At 45.9% G+C, this 22,594-nt stretch overlaps 1 protein-coding gene across 4 annotated transcripts in view; it reads right to left on the minus strand.

Moving 5' to 3' along the window:
- LOC125707168 (neuronal PAS domain-containing protein 3) overlaps positions 1–22,594 on the minus strand; it is a 280,684-nt gene that overhangs the window by 38,315 nt on the left and 219,775 nt on the right. For all 4 annotated transcript variants that reach the window (XM_048974125.1, XM_048974124.1, XM_048974127.1 and 1 more), the window contains exon 6: positions 8,558–8,732. In XM_048974125.1, coding sequence (XP_048830082.1) covers positions 8,558–8,732 — 175 coding nt within the window. The remainder of the gene's footprint in view (positions 1–8,557; positions 8,733–22,594) is intronic.

Raw genomic sequence — 22,594 nt, forward strand, 5'->3', positions numbered from 1 at the left:
TACATATATTATAAAGTAATAATAAGTAATAACAGTAATAGTCATAAAACTTTGAGGTCAAATTAATGCAATATTTTTTGCCAGCAAACAATGAGAAAATTGGCTGCCACAGCAGACTGGTTTCACACAGCCGTGTCAGCCACTGGAGGGGGCGTCGGCAAAGGCAGCTCGCTGTGAGCAGGAAGCCCAGAGGACATGGCCCTGTGGTCGGCTCCGAGACGGGGAATCACAGCTAGCTTACAGGCATCTATCATCGCTTGAAGAAAGCTCAGGATTATTCTGTCATTTCAATATTTAAATATTTGTTTTGTTTGATTACAACAAAGTGTTAGCGTCTTACCACTAATCCTCCTTTATGGTACATTAGATTATGCTGTAATAGTATTTTACGTAATAGTGTTGTATGTCATACTTGTATAACAGCAAATGTTTTGGTGATAAACATGCAGGAAGAGAGGATGATAAACTGTACTTTAGTACCACATATAAACAAAGGAAAAACATTTGTACCAGGAAATGACAAAAGACACTGACAGAACAATCATCTGTTGTTTCTCTGTGTGTATAATTTAGAACATGCTATCACCACAGTTTGAGGCTTTGAAAAATCTCTAACATGCCAACAAACAAAAACATATCTTTCATGTTACACGTTTTATTTGCTACAGAAGAATGATGTTCCTCATTGCACGGTTCACCTGCACACCTGTACCCAGTGCTGTATCTGTACAGTATGTCAATGCCATTCCACCATAGACATAGACAACTGCCAAAACTACAGTGTGGCTTATAAACGGAAACTGTTGTCAGTATTCATTATCAGGAACCTTCACCTCCAGAACTGGATAATTGGTTATGGAACACAAATGGATTATTCAGAAAAGCAACTATTCCTAGAAGTAGGACTAGGACACAATAAAGCAACAGTGAATCACAATAAAAACTAAAAAATTTAATTATGATTTAGTATTTCTGCAGACGGGTCTCCTCCAGTTCAGATAATTGTATTAACGACACTGGGATGTTTAATAAAAGCGTGGTATTATTTGCAGCACTGAGGAACGTGGGCCTGACTTCCTGATTCCTGCCCCCGGAGGAGAGCACGACCGCAGGTGTTTCTGTGAGTGGCACCAAGTGGGCGCCGGCCTCCCCCCTCTACCAGATGGGCGTCTCATTTTAATATGCCAAGCCCAAACAAGGCGGCCTGGGTCGCCAAGCCTCACTCGAGACGAGTTTGCTATTTGTTTCCTTGTGCAGCTCTGGAGGCACACAGATAAAACTCAGAATAATACGCTGTAAGGACAGAGAGTAAAGGATAATCTCCTGACCTTCTTAAGGAATCCATTCCAGATTACAGAGCCAATACTAAAGACCATTGTAAGTAATAACATGCTTTACAGTTGGTTGTGAATCCTTGACACAAAATTGTGGTATTTATATCATTGCAATGAAGTGGCTGCTCTCCAGGGAAGCTGTCAGGATTGCACAGAAAATGGGCTTAATTACTCACTTCAGTCCTGCAGTGGTCTTGCTATGGTGCCAGGACACACATTCTGCCCTAATCTAATGTTCTAAACAAGCAAAACACAGAACAGCTACGTGTTGACTAACAGGGTATCGATTCCAGTTTAAACCTAGGAAAGGGGCCAAAAGAAAAGGCCAACAAATCTTCATACATGCAGAATGACTGCTTGTAAGCAGATACCTCGAGGCTGTTTCCAAAAACAGTAGTGCTATGGAAATGTGCTGGGACATCTGCAAGGAAAAGGAGACAAAGTCTCCACACAGGGACAGGATAGAGGGAAGCCAGGTTATTCAAATCGAATGTATGAGCCATACAGCATCTGGGGGTGCAGAAAACTATCAACGTGTCATTGATTTTGGTTGTGATTTTGGTGGCTACTCTTTTTGGGCCCTCTACACTGTCTGTCCGTATTCCTTTCTCTCAATTGCTCCATGCACAGATACTCGTGCGCGCACATGCACACACACACACACACACACACACACACACACACACACACACACACACACACACACCGCTCGTGATCCCCTATCCACATAAACCATACACCGGTGCTCGTTCAAGTATGGCGAAAGAGGAAATAAGGAACACTATAAAAATGTATGAGAATCAATCGGATTGCTGGCAGCGAGAAACAGAAGCCAGCATTCCCCCTTTTTGATTATTTATTTATGTACATTTTTGCCTGTTTGTAAACGGGGGCATAGCGGCATATATTCTGAGACTACACTGCTGCTTTTATACCACTTAAAATGAAATAACTTTGCAGGATGAGTTTCGGGGATTTCAATTGAGTTGCTGTACAAAGCGAGTTAGCTGGTCACCATCTGTCTTCCAAGACCACTTATCCAGGAAGCGTGAGGCCTGAGGCAGGGGACACCCCAGGCGCTAGTCCCCGGCAGGGACACTGTAGTCAGAGACACCTGCTGACATGACAGCATGTTTGTGGGCTATGGGAGGAGACCCACAGAGACACAGAGAACACATGCAAACTCCACATGCACACACACACACACACACACACACACACACACACACACACACACACACACACAGAAACACACAAAGACACTTGTGCATGGACATAAAGAACACATTAACAACACTCAAACACAGACAGAAACAAACGCACACGCAGACACATGCGCACACACTCACACAAAGACACACACAGAAACACAAACACCCACAAATACACACACACTAACACACACACACTCACACACACACTCACACACACACACTCACACAAAGACACACACAGAAACACAGAGACACCTACAAATACACACACACACACTCATGGTAACAAATTTATATCTTTCTGGAGAAATTCTCCATTCATTTCTGTCGGGAAAACTCTAATCCCAAAAATGACACCCTTAACCTCTATCCAACCCTAACCTTAACCATAAGTAACCAAAAAAAAATCTTTTGGCATATTTAGTTTTTTAATTGCAGTCATATATTTTAAGAAAATTGAATTTCTCCTTGTGGGGAGTGCAAAAAATGGTCCCCACAATTTCAAAATGACAAATTTTTCTCACACTGTGGGAACCAAACAATGTAATGTATACCTGGATCACAGAGACACATACACAAACACGCACACACACATACAGTATATACACATTTGGCGTTCCTACCTTAATGGGGACCTTCTGACCTTTGCTATGGGAAAACCCCTAATCCCAATCACAACACCCTAAACTCATACCCAGCCCTAAACTTAACCCTCAGTAACCAATCAAAAAACAAGACTTTTGACTTGGATTGCGTTCACAGATTTTTATAAAATTGAGGAACCGGAAATAAGGAAATTTTACCACACTGGACCCCAAATGTGATCCATGTAAATTCATGCTATATTGCTTGTAACAGGAATCACACTGTCAGTTTCATGATTTCTGTTTTGATTTATATCTGCATACTATAGGTGTTTACGGCTGATGCTACACTGAATGGGTTGCTATGGTAAAACGATATGATAATAACAGTTATTAACAACAAAAAGCCACAGCAGCAAAGTGTCAAAACATTTCCAGTGATTATTGGTTCACTGCATACTGACTAAACAGACAAAGACATGACTGTATACTTCCAGTAAATTTAATCCACTGTTGTCCTTATACACATATGTAGCCGATTTTTCCCATCACTTCCACAGAACCTCTGTGAAAAATGTGTTGTGCAACAAATAATATATTTTCACATTCTACTCTTGCTGTACATGAGTAAAACACAGCCTTGAACTATAATAGTGATATGCGTGTTAATTCCAGAAGTAACCAAAAACTGATGTTTAGAAGCAAAGTGTCATTTTGCACACTTGGCCCATGTTTGGTTGGTGAGGGTGGCGAGGGGGGAGGGGGGGGGTTACTCTCTCCTGACAAGCAGCTGGATTGGGGGGGGGGTCCAGGAAAAGAGCTGTATTTGCATTTCAAATGTCACTTGCTGAAGACACCTGTGAAAGGCGACAGCAGTTTCCACACAAATCAAAGGTCTCACCTATTGGGAGAGCCTGGTTTCTGGAGCCCTGGGGCTAACAGAGCTAGAGAGGCGCGGCTAGTGGCCCGGCATGGGGGCACATCGCCAAGAGCATCGCTGCATCTTCACCAACATTTGAGGTACGAGTCACAAGCCCACTTAGCCATTAGCGCTGCGAATATGTCTTTCATACGGAGTCAAAAACTTACATATGATACAACAAAAAAACAGGATTTGTGAAATTACTCAGGATTCAACCTGATTAAATTAAAAGTATTTTGTATCATAATTTCAACTGACATTCTATATTCTAATATTGTACATTTAAACATTGCATTGACATGCATTCATAGATACATATTTATAACCACCTGTAAAGTAGGGGAATATAGACCAAGGTAAAAGAAAAATAACTCTATATTAATTTATATAATCAATTAAAACATTTGTGCAATAAATCTTAGTGTAATTTATGCTTCCCTTAAGGCATATACTGTATTTAATATGCAATATCAAATACTCCGTATTGCAAAGGTCTGGTTTCTACTTCACGTTTTCTACAGACATGACAATACCGACTGAATTTTCCAATAATAGTGCCATCTAAATTTTGGCAAAATAACAAGAAAACAAATAGTCTACATTTTGCCTCAGGGCACTGAACAGCACAGACCCTCATTTAAAATATTTGTCAAGAAGATTCTCTGAAATTCAGAATTGAGTACAAGCTATGAAGCGATGTGCAATTGTTTACATTATTACCGCAGTAAATTTGGGTCCTGATCTCCTTTCATGATGTGGATAAATAGATGTGCTAATGTCATGCAGTCGAAAGTCACCGCAACACATACAAAGACAAGACAAATCTGTCAAGAACCAGTTTATATCAGAAATCTGTGTATTTCCTTCAGTTTAATAATGTTAGTTTACTAAATAGCAGCTGTAAATATAATAAATGCAATTCCACTTTGGTTGTGCAGTGTTTAATAAATTAAAACTGGAATACAATGCTTTCGAAAGAATACAAAGAATAAAATAAAAATGCATGTTTATTGAATTACAAATTTCTTATTTTGGTAATGTAAAAAACTGCACCATTTTATGATTAGGAACAGTTATTTCAGTCTGTATATAGAAGCCTGTAAAGTAACTCCATCCATCCATTTTCCAAACCAAATCCTACTGGGTCGCGGGGGTCCGGAGCCTATCCTGGAAGACTCGAAGCCAGGTCCCAGAGGTGTGAGGCAACAGTGCTAACCACTGCACCACCATGCCGCCCCCTATAAAGTAACCTCAGGAGTTTAATACAAAACATTTTATACAAAAGTTTAATACAAAAAATACTCTAGACAGAGGCGTTGGGCTCTGCATCAAGTATCAAGTCTGAAATCTAGACAAACGTTATATAAATCCTATATCACCGTGGCGAATTCTTAGATATTCCAATCAAAATGCATGTATTGCCACAGACACTGTTAGGTATTATATTAGCTATTCAAAAACAAAGCCCATATAATCCGTCCGTCCATTTTCCAAACCGCTTATCCTACTGGGTCGCAGGGAGTCCGGAGCCTATCCTGGAAGCAACGGGCACGAGGCAGGGAACAACCCAGGATGAGGGTCCAGCCCATCGCAGAGCACACTCACACACCATTCACGCACACATTCACACCTACAGGCAATTTAGCAACTCCAATTAGCCTCAGCATGTTTTTGGACTGTGGGGGGAAACTGAAGTACCCGGAGAAAACCCCACGATGACATGGGGAGAACACAAGTTTAATACAAAAAATACTCTAGACAGAGGCGTTGGGCTCTGCATCAAGCATCAAGTCTGAAATCTAGACAAACGTTATATAAATCCTATATCACCGTGGCAAATTTTGAGATATTCCAATCAAAATGCATGTATTGCCACAGACACTGTTAGGTATTATATTAGCTATTCAAAAACAAAGCCCATATAATAAAAATCAATAATATTCATTGCAGTTTTTTTCACTGTCTGAGTCTTACAGGCTACCAGTGAAGCTAGTAGCTAGAAGTCTTCTTTGACCAGATTGTCTGACCTGACCGGAATGTTAAGCTGCGAGAACAGCTACGTAACTGCATCAGTTTGTGCACTGCCCTCCTATGGTGAACCCCAGAACTGCCCCCCTCTCCCAAACATGAAACCTACTGCTATGCATGGTATACTTTTTTAACAGCTGTCAAAGATAATGCTGTAGCATGAATTTTAAAGTCATAATGTGTCATTATTTCTTTAATTGCATTAACACATGGAGTATTCTGATACCCAAATGGAAGAACAGTATGAGCAAAGACTTCTAAGAGAGACCTATAATATATCTTCCTAGTTATAAATAACACAACAGCTTTGGATGTGATGTTGTACCGAATCCCAGAATTCATGGCTAAAATGCTGTGAGATTAGTTACAATTATTCAAAAATAGTAATGTGACATCCTAACCTACAATACAATACCCTCTCCTCACTTATTGTAATTTGTTCATCTAGCCTTTTTAAAAGCATTGAAATTGAGCCTCTACTTTCTTGCAAATACTATTTTCATTGGAAATTAAGTCTGTACATCAATTTGTACCATTTAACTGTTAAACAAATATTAAAATATACTTCCTTGTGTTAATTCTATGTTTACTTGGGAATTCACTGAGCAAATATGTATCATTGTTACTGTAGTTTTGAAGGTACGATTAAGCACAATTAATCACCGAAATCTGCAATGAATGAATAACTTTCAATCAATACACAGACCTTTTTATAAGCTTTTTTTTTTAAATCAAAACATTTTGCCATAGACACAGACAGCTCTTGCCACAGACACGTTTGTCTATCTGGACCTGTGCACATATGTAGAACTACCATTCTAATTCAAATTGACAGGTCACCTATTTATCTGTTTATTCACTCATAAAGATGACTTTCCACCAAAGGTAAGTTCTAGGCAAAACATGGGCTTAGTATCTTCAATACAAATGCTGGCATATTCGCCCAGTTCGTATCGGACACCACAAACCCTTAAGGGATGCAATGAAAACTGAAGAAGATTCATAACCAACTGCAGGACACATGTTAAAAACTGAGAGCTCCTCTAAAGCAGGGCTGATGAAACGATGCCTGACAGGCGTCATTAAAGGGGAATGAATGATAAGCTGAATAGATTGGCGCGGGGAAGGTGACGGGAGGAGGCAACACGACTCGGAGCTCAATTCCGAAAGGCCTGTCATTCCACTGCTACCAGGATAAGAGTAAAAAGGAAAAGGAACAAACATAAGTTCTCTGAGGTGGGCAAACGCTGGGCGCCCCTTTGTCTGATAGTACAGCAGATTCATAATGAGTGTCTGTGTACACAAATAAATGTCAATGTCAGGGCCGGCTGGTCATTAGGTGCCTGCGCTCCCTAATGGAGAAACGCGCACAGGACACCCCAGCATTACAGACTGTCACTCTCCCACACTGCCAGTGTGAAAAATCTCCTCGCTAAAAAAAAAAAACCTGAAAAGGACAAAGCCACAAATGTGGAACTTCAATTAATTTAAAGCCCCAATCAGCAAAGAATAAATCCTTCGCAGATCTAATTACCAAGGCTCTCGGAAGACCCAGGCCGAACAGCCAATCTTCCTGCTGTTTGAACAGCTTGATGAACTAAGGGACTGATGGATATCAAGTCATTTTGTTTAATTTATAAATGGATTTTCCCCTAATACTTAAATTATCATCAGTACAACACAATGAAAATGGGAACATTTGGAAGGCAAAGTCTATAACGGCCCTGAAAGGAATTCCAATGAGGAATGTCACCTCTTTTCATTTCCTCTATTCAATTCCTCTAATTAAATTCAGAAGCTTGGTAAGCCTGTGTTACAGTACAGCCTCCCAAGTTTTTTTTTATTTTTCCCCCCCCTGACAATTTAAAGCATGGCTGAAGACACACTTCAGGGGTATCACGTCGCACCACCCGAAAAGCTGTCCTCCCCCTGCGAACTGGCTCACTCCTCAGAGAGGCCAGGATTTCTGCGTACGTTCATTCATAAAAAGTACATAACAGCCTCAGTGTACAAGACGCATAAAACCATCTTTGCATGCTCCTGCCTGGTATCGCTGAATTTGTGAAAACACAATATATGAAAATGTCTTAAAGAGGTGCAAAGAAAAACAAAATCAGAAAAGAGTTATACAAAAGTAGAAATACAAATCAGAAGTTTTCTGGGCCCGTGCCTTTTCATCGGCAGTGTTTGATGTGCATGTTTATTGCAGGATATCTGAGCACGTCTGATCTTTGATGCTGACTGGAGTCAGACTTTCTGCTTGTGGTTTTTCACCAGCGTAATTCTGCCCTTCAGGAAAAGAGTCTGCTCAGGCGATGGTGCTTACTGAGGATATGTCCCTGGTTAGGGACATGACCCCTGAGTACCTGAATCATTAAAGTGACTAAAAGGAGTTTTGGATTTGGAGCAGAGATAAAGTGAGGCTCCCGCTCTGCAGGAGTGCGAGCAGACATGGCTGGCGGCGGCGGTACCCACCTGGCTCAGGGGTCTCCGACTGGGAGGACGAGGAGGCCGAGCTGGCGCCATCCTCGGCGGTGCCCTGCGACAGGAGGCCCCTGCCTGGGGGCAGCTTCATGCCCAGCTGCTCCGCCATCTCCACGTGATCTCCAGGGTGCACATAGTCGAACACGCTGCTGCCTGTCAGCTCCACCTGCAGGGCGGACGAGGCGGAGCGTCTCAGACGGCATCGTCACAAGCTGGCGAAACGTGAAGGGCCGCCGACACAGACACGTTACACACAAACCCACAGCCAATGGTCCAGTCAAAAGTGATATAGTGTACACCATTACTCCATACACTACAGTATGAGACAGATACTGTTTTAGGCAGACAAAGGGAAAAGGCCATATATCTGGGTAATTTGTATATTTGCTCAAAAAAGACACAGATTGATATTGGAACACTTGCAATCATAGAGTAACACAACAAGAACTTTGTTCTCCAAAAAGTCGCTAATATCTTGTTGGACGGCTATAGGAACACGCTTCAGTTCCCAAACCTCTCCTCAAGAGTATCCCAGTGTATCTGTTACATCTCACCACCAACTCAATGAATTTATTAACTTAATTAGTTAAATAACTCAATGAGGTATTGATTAACCATACGAGGTGGAGGTAATGGTCCAGTCAAAACAAATAGTTGGGTGTATTGGACGGTTACTGTAAATACTGGGGTGACTTTATGAGCAGTTTTCAAATGACTAAGCTGACACACTTTGACAGACATAATATCATAGTTTTACACCAACATGAAGATTATTTAAACATCATTTTCTTCACTGTCTAAGACTTTTGCACAGTACTGTATATCGTTTTCCGCTATTTAAGTCAGCTCTATACTTCAAAAAGGAACTGCCCCATCTGGCATTATGAAAAGATGTCAGACTAAGCCGTTCTGCTGTGGAAATTTCTCCTTACAAGCAGAGGATTCCTTCAGCCACAGGAGATAGCAGGGACCCATCCATCCCTCGCCACAGAGGCAATCTTCCTGCTGTAATCTTTAAGTCAGAGTTCTCGTGACAGATCTGCTCTCGGCCAATTAAAGGTCACGGTCGAGTAAAAATGGGACGCTTGCCTAACCTTTAAATATTCTCATTTATATGGATGAGAAAGGGATTTGCTGTCGTTAACCAGGGATGACAAACAAAAAAACACAACAGGCAGAGTTAATGATAATGCGTCCTGAGTTTGAAGCTTCTTCTCTCTTGAATAAATAGGTCTGCTTCGGCAGCACCGGACCGCGCATCACTCGGCGATCAGGCCGGCTCCAGCGGGAGGCACGGATTACAAGGCAATGATCCCTCTTTAGTGCTAAACCTCTTTAAGCAATTTAGTCCTTCATAAATTACAACTCAGAGCAGAAACAATAATGAAAATATAAAATATCAGTCACGCAGCAAGTCATCTGTTGCTGGTACTTGCTACATTTCATATCGAGCAACGTCAAAATACTCACAGCCGCACAAAATAAAGCATTTGCCCCTCCCAAACCCAAACACACACATTTATACATAAGCACATACACAAAAAGGCTTGTTGGCTCTCTGTTTCTAAGCAGTACATGTATTTTCAGACATATATCTAAGTTAATTTGGGCGTATCATGTGGCAAAAGACTACAAGCTTGTAAAAACCAATGTTAAAAGGACATTCAGTAACAAGGCTGATGGATCCAAAGGTAAAAATGTAATAAAAGGCAGAACAGGGGGAAACACACAAGAAGCAAAACCAGCTGAGAGGAAGTTGGCTGCTTGGTCTGGGACCAGGACTGGGCATGATTTCTCTGGTCAGGCTGTAAGGTACTGGCGGGGGCACCGGATGGGTGACATGTACCCCCCAATATTTTATTTGCCTTCATTCCTGTCACGATCCGGAAATACTGGAGACGGCGATCGTGCGGGAAACAGGCAAGGGAAACCAGGTACGGGGAATAACGGGGTTTTATTGGAGTAACGGGGACTAGGGAGCATTGGACAGGGACTAACAAACATCCACAATGACGGACAAGGGTAACAGGCAAGACCAGGACTTAAAACAGGACAAGACTAAGCAAAGTAATCAGACAAGGCTGGAGACAATCAGGGACGCACACGCGGGTAATCAGGGGGCGTGGCACACACGAGGAGCCGACGAGCCGGGTCATGACAGAACCCCCCCCCAAAGGCGCGCTTCACCGGGCGCGCCAGGGAGGAGGCGACGAACGGGACACAGGAACCGGGACCGAGAAAAGAACAAAACTAACGAGAGACCGGAAACAGGACAGAGGCACAAAACATAGCGAGAGACAGAACGTAAGACACGACTCGACACAGGACCGGGAAAGCGGAGAGACAGACCAGGAAGGGAGAGATAGGAGGGACAGGCGGGACACTAGGAGCGGGAGTGCAAGGAGGGAACATCGGGAAACGAGGAGCAGGAAAGGGCGGAACAGACGGGCGAGTAACAAAAGCAGACGGGGCAAAGACATGAGGTACGAAGGCAGAGGCATAGGGCGAGAAGGAGGGGGTACCAAGGGGAGCCCGAGGGAGCCCCAGCGGGCGACGGGAGGCAGCCGGAGGGGCCGCAGGCGGCCGGGAGGCCGGAGCCGGAGGGGACCCCGGAGGGGCCGAGGAGACAGGGCGAGGGACCCGCGGAGGGGCCAGGGAGGGAGCAGGAGGGAGCACCGGGGAAGGGGACGAGGGAGTAGGAAGGGGCCAGGGCGAAGGCCCGGAGGAGGGGGGAGCCGCAGCAGGCGGCGACGTCCGGGAAAGGGCCGGAGGTAAGGGCCCCGCAGGCGACCGAGGAGCCGCCGTCGGGGAACCCCCAGGCGACCGACCAGGACCCAGAGAGGGGAGCGAGGCAGGGCGACGAGGCACCGGAGAGGGACCTGCAGGCGACAGCCGACGCGGAGGGCCAGGACCCGCAGGCGCCAACCGAGCCCCAGCGCAGGCGAGGGAGGGCGAGCCAGGGGGCAGGGCGGGCGGGACCCCAGCCCTGCGTCTGTGTCCCCTTCCCCTGCGGGACACAGACAAGCCGACCCTGGTTCGGGGTCGATCTCGCCGGGGCGAGGGACTAGGGGTTACGAGTTCTGTCCCCGAGGGGTCCCATTCCAGCTCCTCCACCTCCGAAGAGGGAGGAGCCAAGATGGAGTTGTCCAGGACCACCTCGGGGACTAGGACAGGGACTGGAGCTGCTGCAGGCGGAGGGGGCGCCTCTGGAGCTGCTGCAGGCGGAGGGGGCGCCTCTGGAGCTGCTGCAGGCGGAGGGGGCGCCTCTGGAGCTGCTGCAGGCGGAGGGGGCGCCTCTGGAGCTGCTGCAGGCGGAGGGGGCGCCTCTGGAGCTGCTGCAGGCGGAGGGGGCGCCTCTGGAGCTGCTGCAGGCGGAGGGGGCGCCTCTGGAGCTGCTGCAGGCGGAGGGGGCGCCTCTGGAGCTGCTGCAGGCGGAGGGGGCGCCTCTGGAGCTGCTGCAGGCGGAGGGGGCGCCTCTGGAGCTGCTGCAGGCGGAGGGGGCGCCTCTGGAGCTGCTGCAGGCGGAGGGGGCGCCTCTGGAGCTGCTGCAGGCGGAGGGGGCGCCTCTGGAGCTGCTGCAGGCGGAGGGGGCGCCTCTGGAGCTGCTGCAGGCGGAGGGGGCGCCTCTGGAGCTGCTGCAGGCGGAGGGGGCGCCTCTGGAGCTGCTGCAGGCGGAGGGGGCACCTGCCCTGGAGCTGCAGCAGGTGGCTGCAGAGGGGGCACCTGCCCTGGAGCTGCAGCAGGTGGCTGCAGTGGGGGCACCTGCCCGGGAGCTGCAGCAGGCGGCTGCAGAGGGGGCGCCTGCCCGGGAGCTGCAGCAGGCGGCTGCAGAGGGGGTGCCTCTGCAGGAACTGGAGCACGGTCAGGAACTGGAGGCAGTGGGGGCGCCTGCCCTGGAGCTGCAGGCTGCTGCAGTGGGGGCGCCTGCCCTGGAGCTGCAGGCGGAGGGGGCGCTTCCGGAGCTCTCCGGAGCTTGATCAGCCTCCGGAGGTCTTCAGCCATCCTCTCCAGATCTGAATACGGGGATTCTGGAGTGAAAGAGGCGAAATCCTGCCCTAGTTGCACTGCGAGCTTTTCCCCCTCCGGAGGGCCCTGTGGGGCCGGTTCTCCCATCACCCTCCAATACAGTCCTTGGAGGGTGAAGTACCTGTCAGCGAGGATCATGGGTGGCGGCGGCAGCGAAGACGGCTGCGCAGGCGGCGGCGGCCGCACGGGAACGGGGTCCGCCGGCAATGGCGGCCGCACGGGAGCGGTGTCCGCCGGCAATGGAGGCCGCACGGGAGCGGTGTCCGCCGGCAATGGCGGCCGCACGGGAGCGGGGTCCGCCGGCAATGACGGAGGGAGGTCCTCCGTACGGGCGATCGCCGTTCTCCTCCGTCTCCCTCGCAGGCGCCTGGCGGTTGCGGGAGGCGGCGCGATGTCCGTAAAAACGGACGGTGGAAAAAAGGCTTCTGGCTCCGGGTAGTGGAAGGGCTCCTCGTCCTCGTCCTCACTTGAGAGCCAGTACTTCCACGCAGGATCGGGGACGCGTGTGGTCGGCCCTCGGGCTGGAGGTAGGGCAGGTACCTCCCTCTCGTCCTCCGCCGGAAGCCAAAGCCTGGAGAGCGAGCAGGCGCCGAGAGAGATCGGCTCTTGAGGGAGCCTCTTCCTCTCTCTCCGCTTCTTCTTTGGGTCCGTCATTCTGTCACGATCCGGAAATACTGGAGACGGCGATCGTGCGGGAAACAGGCAAGGGAAACCAGGTACGGGGAATAACGGGGTTTTATTGGAGTAACGGGGACTAGGGAGCATTGGACAGGGACTAACAAACATCCACAATGACGGACAAGGGTAACAGGCAAGACCAGGACTTAAAACAGGACAAGACTAAGCAAAGTAATCAGACAAGGCTGGAGACAATCAGGGACGCACACGCGGGTAATCAGGGGGCGTGGCACACACGAGGAGCCGACGAGCCGGGTCATGACAATTCCACCCCCACCTGTCCAAAAAGTAACCTTTGCATTTAAATGATGAAGTTGTGTCCCCCCAATATCAAAGTCTCTCCTACACGACTGGGCACAGCTGTAGTGGGGTGTGAGGACGCAAGCCATCTGTGCAGGTGTTAGGGGAGGTGGGCGGCCCTGTCTTACAGCCCTGCATACACACATTTTTATGTACAGTCTTTTTTTTTGTTTTTTTTGGATTGTTATTAAAATTTAGATACATGAAAAAGTAAATTCCAAAAATCTACACATGCAACACACATACACACATATATTAGCTTTCTGTAGTATTTGCCATCAGACATGCAGACAGCCAGCAAAAGCTAAATTATTTGTTGAGTTTTCCTTCATCCCATGCCCAGTATATGAGCTATTGGCCCACAGGACACCTGAGCCCCTTCTGCTGCAGAGATTCCTGGGCTACCATTATCCTTAACATTTTTATTCAGTTGCTCAACAAACATGGTTTTATATTTAGTCTTCATCCAAAGTGCAGCTGGTGTAAAAGCACATATAAAACACCTCCATGCATTTATACACATGGAAGGTAAAACAAAATACACCAAATTCATACAATGGGATACAAAAGCAAGAAACTTTGAGAATGTCAAAAATCACATACTTGTTTGCTATGTAGTAAGAAAAATATAGTATGCTAAGTGGGCAGTATGTCATCCTCAGTATTGATGACAAAGTAGGCAAAGGGTACCAGGATGGCAAAATTCCAAAGTGTGCAACATACACAACGCTATCCCTCCAGGCCACTGGAGCTGCAGTCACAGATGGAAAAACATCTCTCGCTGAGAAATATGTGTCAAGATAGCAAATAAGGGCTGTCTCTAAAATTTAAGTAGAAAAACAATACCAAGTTACATAAGTTAACTCAAATATTAGAATTTTTTTTTTTGATAATTTATAATAGTTTTTAATTTTCACAGGGGTAGCTTAGATGTGTCTGGATAACATACATTTATACAGTTGTCTACAGTATTTGTTTTCAACCGAAAACGATACTGCACCCATAAGTAACTGTACTCATTTCCTTCAGTTCACTATTAAGAGACTGGCCATTTCTATCCTAAGGGCCAAATGTGATGGCAGAAAAGCAAGATGTTTTGTGTACAGAGGCCATTGTCTGAAGACTAGCTAACAGATGGCTGAATCTGCAGTCAAACAAAGGTAAGAAATGCCTTTATTTCTCTCCCAAAAAGGAGATTGTCTTACATCAGCGTGTTTAACCTCGGGAGCAGCATCATCCTGCCATGGATTACTGCAGAAGGGAGAGACGGTGATTCAGAGCCATAATTGGATTAAACCGGAATAATAAAAATGGCCGAAGCCTTGTGTGAACGCTCCATTGCTGTGAATACATTACAAAAAGGTGCTTTAAAATCTACTGCTGAATGGAGATGAAATGGCAAATCTATCTCTCACAGGCCGCGCGGACTAACCCTTTGTGCCCATTATAATTCATGAACACGGGAGATGACTATTTTAACAGTATTAAATTGACCTGATTCTCTACAAGTTTGACAATGCATTACCCCCCCCCCCAAATCCTAATCTCTGTGATGCTGAGATGGTGGCAATATCTTGTACCAATAATAAGGAGCCTAATATTCATTGTGTAGCGTGGCGAAAGTAAAGTACCGCTGTTGTGCATTATTGGAGAGGTACGGATTAATCTGGATGATTGCAGAGGAACACTCGCATTTCACTGGTGGTTCTCATGCTGTCAGAGAGGCTCCCTTTCTCAGCAGCAGGTTTTGAATGCTGTCCTCTGCATGCTGCTTATTCTGCAGCAGGTTGTGAATGCTGTCCTCTGCACGCTGCTTATTCTGCAGCAGGCTGTGGATCCTGTCTTCTGCATGCTGCTTATTCTGCAACAGGTTGCGAATGCTGTCCTCTGCATGTTGCAAATTCTATAGCAGGTTGCGAATGCTGTCCTCTGCAAGCTGCTTATTCTGCAGCAGGTTGTGGATGTTGTCCTCTGCACGCTGCTTATTCTGTAGCACGTTGTGAATGCTGTCCTCTGCAACCTGCTTATTCTGTAGCAGTTCAGAAATGCTGTCCTCTGCATGCTGCTCATTCTGTAGCAGGTTGTGAATGCTGTCCTCTGTGCGTTGTGTATTGTGCAGCAAGTTGCGGATGATGTCCTCTGTACACTGCTTATTCTGCAGCAGTTTGTGGATGCTTTTCTCTGCATGCTGCTTATTCTGCAGCAGGTTGTGAATGCTGTCCTCTGCACGTTGCAATTCTACAGCAGGTTGCGAATGCTGTTCTCTGCAAGCTGCTTATTCTGCGGCAGGTTGTGGATGCTGTCCTCTGCACATTGCAAATTCTACAGCAGGTTGCGAATGCTGTCCTCTGCAAGCTGCTTATTCTGCGGCAGGTTGTGGATGTTGTCCTCTGCATGCTGCTTATTCTGCAGCAGGTTGTGAATGTTGTCCTCTGCATGTTGCAAATTCTACAGCAGGTTGCGAATGCTGTCCTCTGCAAGCTGCTTATTCTGCGGCAGGTTGTGGATGCTGTCCTCTGCACGCTGCTTATTCTGTAGCAGTTCAGAAATGCCGTCCTCTGCATACTGCTCATTCTGTAGCAGGTTGTGAATGTTGTCCTCTGCATGTTGCAAATTCTACAGCAGGTTGCGAATGCTGTCCTCTGCAAGCTGCTTATTCTGCAGCAGGTTGTGGATGCTGTCCTCTGCACGCTGCTTATTCTGCAGCAGGCTGTGAATGCCGTCCTCTGGAACCTGCTTATTCTGTAGCAGTTCAGAAATGCCATCCTCTGCATGCTGCTCATTCTGTAGCAGGTTGTGAATGTTGTCCTCTGCACGTTGCAAATTCTACAGCAGGTTGCGAATGTTGTCCTCTGCAAGCTGCTTATTCTGCGGCAAGTTGTGGATGCTGTCCTCTGCACGCTGCTTATTCTGCAGCACGTTGTGAATGCCGTCCTCTGCAACCTGCTTATTCTGTAGCAGTCCAGAAATGCGTCCTCTGCATGCTGCTCATTCTGTAGCAGGTTGTGGATGCTGTTCTCTACATGCTGCTTATTCTGTAGCAGTTCAGAAATGATGTCCTCTGCATGCTGCTTATTCAGCAGCGGGTTGTGAATGCCACTCTCTGCACGCTGTTTATTCTGCAGCAGGTTGTGAATGCCACTATCTGCACGCTGTTTATTCTGCAGCAGGTTGTGGATGCTGTCCTCTGCATGCTGCTTATTTTGCAGCAGGTTGTGAATGCTGTCCTCTGCATGCTGCTTATTCTGCAGCAGGTTGCGGATGATGTCCTCTGTACACTGCTTATTCTGCAGCAGGTTTTGGATGCTGTCCTCTGCATGTTGCAAATTCTACAGCAGGTTGCGAATGCTGTTCTCTGCAAGCTGCTTATTCTGCAGCAGGTTGTTGATGCTGTGCTCTGCACGCTGCTTATTCTGCAGCAGTTCATAAATGCCGTCCTCTGCATGCTGCTTATTCTGCAGCAGGTTGCGAATGCTGTCCTCTGCATGCTGCTTATTCACCAGCAAATTGTGGATGCTGTCCTCTGCATGCTGCTTATTCTGCGGCAGGATGTGGATGCTGTTCTCTGCATGCTGCTTATTCTGCAGTAGGTTGTGGATGCCATCCTCTACACATTGCTTATTCTGATAGAAGTTGTGAATGCTATCCTCTGCACGTTGCATATTCTGCAGCATGATCTAAGTGCCGTCCTTAGCATGCTGCATATTCTGCGGCAGGTCGTAAATGCCCTACTCTTTGCTTGGTAATAACTGTTGGCTACCTTCTCTGAAAACACCTCATTCTGCAACAACAAGAAATGCACTAGCGATGCTGTTATTTCCTCCTCCTTCTTAAGGGAGGGAAGCAGTGTTGGGGCTTCAGAAATGTCAGCTTTTTTCTATAAGCTGTTCTGATTTTCTTGCCAAAATCCATACTATCAAATACCCATTGTATGAAGGACATTGTGTCGGGTTTTCTGTCCACCTAATGACTGAAGAGCTTCCCTGGGCTGGCATATGCCAGGACCAAAACAGGATGTACACACCCAGCATTCTGCTGCCCTGTCTCCCTCTCCTTGCCTTTAAGGGGCGGTGTTTATTTCCTGCTATGCGAAGTGACCCTTATAATGACAGTGGAAGAGTTTCTTCCTTTACTCTGCATAGCTTATTCTGTCTGAACTCACCTGTGTCTGAAAGTACCCGTCCTCAGCTAGGCATCAAGCCTGCACTGTGCTCTCATGTCAACTGGAAATCTACCTTTACAGGCTGACGGAGGAGGAGGGACCTTTTATACTGACAAAAACCTGTCATGGCAGCTTAGCAACAAAGTCCACAAAAGTTATTAAAAAAGAAAGCTTTTATTGTTAGTAAACATAGAACAACAGAACAGAGTCAGCGATTATAAAGGGGGCGGCATGGAGGCTCACACTCTCACCGCTGCTTGGTGTGCTTCAGGTTTGCAGGGTTTCCTCTCACATGCGGTTAAGCTAACTGCAATGGCTGAACTGCCTGCAGTGTTAAGGACTAACATCCCGACTAGATGTCTGCTGGTTACCTGCCCTGAGCGCCCTGGGATAGGCTTCAGTACCCTCCCCCTCCCACCACCACCACCCACGCCCCACCAGGATAAAGAGCTGAATTGTTGGTGGAATCCTCCTTATTTATTCTAAAGTTAGAATTCAAAAAAGTTCAGAGCAATTAAAACAAGCTCACATCTGCAAACTTCAGTTGTCAAGTAAATAATACAGAAAGCAATGGAGAAGGTGGTGTTGCGTAAATGAACTGTGCAAAGTTACATGCAGCATATCCAAGAAAAAAACACTCAAAAACTTCCTTAAAATGTTAAAATATTGTACCCTTTGTGCAATGCACTAATGAAAGAAATTGATGTTGGCTCTAGGGTTCAGAATTAATTAATTGTTGCATTTAACATTAGCTAAATGAAATAGTATAAGTTTGATAGCATATAATTATGGTCATATTAATGATTCATATTACATTGCCTACAACTGATAACACTTTATAGAGTACAATAGAACTGAATGTTTCCATAGAAAGGGGAAGAGAGAAGCTGCAGTTTAATTGCATTTCCTCTCCCTGCTACTGGGTCACAAGGCATCTGCAGCCTTGAGGAATGACAGTGCTGTGACTCAGTCACAAAGACACGAAAAAACACAGGGAAGACACAGACGATGGAAACTCAACACCGTTACGCACCATCATTCTGCAAAATGTGAGTCTCTGCAGGATGGAATACTGGATGTGGTGAAAGGTGACATGTGAAATAGAGCTGGCGTGCAAAAAGGTTATATATATTGGGCGAAAATTCCGCCAAAAACATTATTTCAGAAAGAGCCAAGACATTCACCAATCATATTGATCAGTTGGTTCTAACCACTTCACCACACTGTATTCCTGTCAACAAGCCCACAAACCTTTCAACAAGTCCAGAAACCTTTTGAGATGCCCACTACCCCAGTCTGCATTCTACTGTGTTGATATGATCACAGACCTATCCCAGACCTAGCTGTCTAGGCAGAGGGAGGGGACTATAGCAACACCTATAGTGTCCCTGTGATTCCATGTAAGTGACACTGCCAAGTGCCTTAGGGGGGTGCTGCTGAAAATAAAGCAGTGCCAGTGAGACAGAAACACCCGCACTGCAAGACTCTTGTGTCATATCCCCAGCTGCAGGGCCTCTAGTCAGTAAACTTTCCCTGGTGGCACTTTTTGGCTTTAATGTCCAAACATAAGCAGGCAAGGGGCAGAGTCAGGGGTGGAGTCAGGGGCGGAGTCAGGGGCGGAGACTGGAGCAGATGGGTCTCCAGTAAAAACCACCACTGGATTTAAGAAAGCCAGTAATTATGGGCAACTGGGTTTGACTATCCAGCAGCAGGACCCAGGGGAGCACCTGGTTCTCCATGTGACCTTGGCGAATCAGAGTCTTTGGCTGAATGGGTGACCCCTCGATCCCCACTCACATCTAATCTTCCTCAGAGAGAAAAGGAGCGACCTGCCTCATGCAAATTACATCTCCCCTGTGAGCCAGATACAAACTACAGCCTAATTAAATATTTTTTAACGATGTGAGTAATTTTTGCCAAGGGGCAGATTCAGGGAAAAATTTAATATGAGATCACAAAAGATGTTCCCAGCGTTGATTCTGTAAATTAATGACTATCTGTCTTATGATACAAATATACTGCCAAGAATGTGAATGAAATCATAAACTTCATTTATCTAATGGCGGGATGCAATTGGGAATGGGTGTGGTGCCTGGGGAGGGAGTGGGAAGGAGGGGGGGGGGCAGATGCTGAAATCTTTGGAAACTTTCCATGTCCATCTTTTTGGGACAATGCCACAGTAAGGCCACTGGGAGAATATTTATCAGTGTCCGGGGCCCTCCAATTCCAGGATGCAAAAAGACGCTTTCTCTACTTCCTGTCCACTCTATCTCTTCTTTTGCCCCCTTTCCATAGCTTTCCCCTCTTTTTTATCTACATCCTCAGAGGTAAAGCTGTCCTCACTGTTCCCTGTGTTTTGGCAGCCTGCTATATATCACCACTCAACTATTAACTGCAGAAAGCTTTCTCCAGTCCACTCGAGTGTTACACGGCTCAGATTACAGTAACCTTTTACTGGGCTGTCACAGCGGGGCCCAGATTTAGTGGAGGAGCAGTCAGTCTCTCTGGCGAAGCACTCTACTGCCGCATTGTGCCACGTCTCCACCTTAATCTGCCACCCCCCTCAACATACACACACATACACCAAACTAAAGCCTGTCACCTCTTCAAGAAAAAAAAGCATGTCTTAGAAAGGTGAACTAGGACCCACCCAGCTGACATCCTCTGGGGTATTACAATGTACAGCTGGAATTGTATAATCAGAATGTACATCATATGCTTGTTTGTGATGTGTGCATGTATATGTATAAAGAATAATAAACAAAATTATTTTAAAATAAGTTTAAAGCAGCAGAGTGTCAATGGTTAGCATTTGAGCTTAAAAAGACTGAGAAAGATCGGGATGAATCAAAAAAAGCAGCTCAGAGTGAATCGGATCTTCATTCCAATATTTCCAATCACTTTAGAGAGTCTAAGGAGGGAAGAACAAGCTTTGCCAAAAACGTTCTAGTGTTCAAAAGGCAGATGATGAGACAGACAGGCCACCTAGGACCTCAGTGTTTTATTTAATACAGATTTGCATTTCTATGCAAAACAAAACAATTTAACAAACACATGTGAGCATAATGAGTCCACTTCGTATGGAAGCCATGATACCAGGCGGTGGAAAAAAAAAAACTTTTAACAATTAACTTCGAAGGACAAAAAGGGTAAAATTTCTCCCTGTGCTCTTTTTCTTTCTTGCCTGATTTTTATCGAGCGCTCAAAGCCCCCTTAGATCATCTTAATCCACTGTGGCAAAGAAGCTGAATATGAGATTCAGATTGTCTTAGAAAATTCCGTGCTACCAATCAGCTTTCTGACACCGCTTTTCTCTTCAGCCTTCAGAGGTGGTGACAGCGCAGACCAAAAGCCAGCTCACAAAGGAGGCACAAACGGCAAACTCGGCACGCTGGCTGCTTAACCCGCAGAACAAAGATACCACTTGACACTTCTGAGCGGCTTCAAGTCCAAATATTTTATCAATCACAAAAGATTCTCCCCTCTTCCTCCTGCATTTCTATTACTCTGGTTCGGGATTTGGCCTGTTTTCTGAAACGCTTCCAGTCAGGAAGAGAGGAAAGAAATAAAGCGACGGTTTTGTAAGGGTGTGTCAGTTGCATTTCTGACATCAAAATATACTCATTTAATATCAGAACTATACACACCATTATAAAATGATGTAAGAATTACATTTGCATTAAATGCAGCAGAAACATGATATGCACTCTGTCAGGTTACTAAGTGTGCAACACTATGTAAATGATGATTTAATATTACCAGAAAGAAACCTTGCAAATTATTAATAAATCATACCTACTGTATCAATAAATCCACATAATGTAAGTAAATTCATATAATAGATTACATCATAAAAAATAAAGTACATCATATTGTAAAACATCTTTATTATTGTTATCATTGCCATTGTTGTTGTTACTGCTTGCACGTTTATATTTTTCAGCTAGCTACTCTGAGATCGCAGCTGTGTCCCTGGGTGACAGTGTGGCGATTACGGTGCTTGTGTCGCTTCTCTTTTCTAATATCTCCAAGTGAAAAAGCAATCCTGGGATTAGCGTGGGGCTGATGAGCAGCAAAGTGCCGCCTGCACCGCAGCAGCCGCCGAGCTCGCCACACGCGACCCACGTGACCCCTGTCAGAAAAGCCAGCTGCAATTCACTGGGCACCTTACAGATCACAATCAACCAGTAATCCCCTTTTCACCCCGTTCATGTCCCGATGCCCCCCCCCCAAAAGAACTGTCATATGGTAGGAGGTCACTTTTATCCCATTGTTCCTATTTTTCCCTGCAACTCAAATAATATCGCATGCGCAATTAATTGAACAACCTCCATCCACATTTACACAAAAAAAGCAAAGATTATTTCTCGCTGTACTCCCCCAGTTCAGCCATATTCTCCGTACTCCCCCTTGCCTTAGTGAAATCGCTTATCTATTAGCCCTCTGTGGACATGAGCAGCACTGCACTACAAACACACGCATCCTAAAGCTAATCAATAAACCCTCATTGTCCTGTAATAGTTTCTTTCGTATGAATCAGATTGGCTGCCGCGGAATGGGAATGTGCATGGGGGGGGGGCTGGCATGTGGGAGACCAAATGAAGATGAAACACAACGGGGGGGGCAGGGATCCCTTAATAAGGCCACCCGCACCTCTGCAAACAAACTGCTTTCAGGCATGGTCAACTTCCTGCTCAGTGCAATAAAGCTTGATGAAGCCATGATACACACAGATGGAAGCTTCTTTGGTTTTTTTGCTCCTTTGCGAAATATCTTAGCAGAAGAAACACTGCTTAAATCCCCAGCTAATATATAAAACAATCATGGACTCTGTTTGTCCAATTCTGTCTTGTGTGTCTTTC

This window comes from Brienomyrus brachyistius, chromosome 14, assembly GCF_023856365.1.
Source record: "Brienomyrus brachyistius isolate T26 chromosome 14, BBRACH_0.4, whole genome shotgun sequence".
Classification (NCBI taxonomy): domain Eukaryota; kingdom Metazoa; phylum Chordata; class Actinopteri; order Osteoglossiformes; family Mormyridae; genus Brienomyrus; species Brienomyrus brachyistius.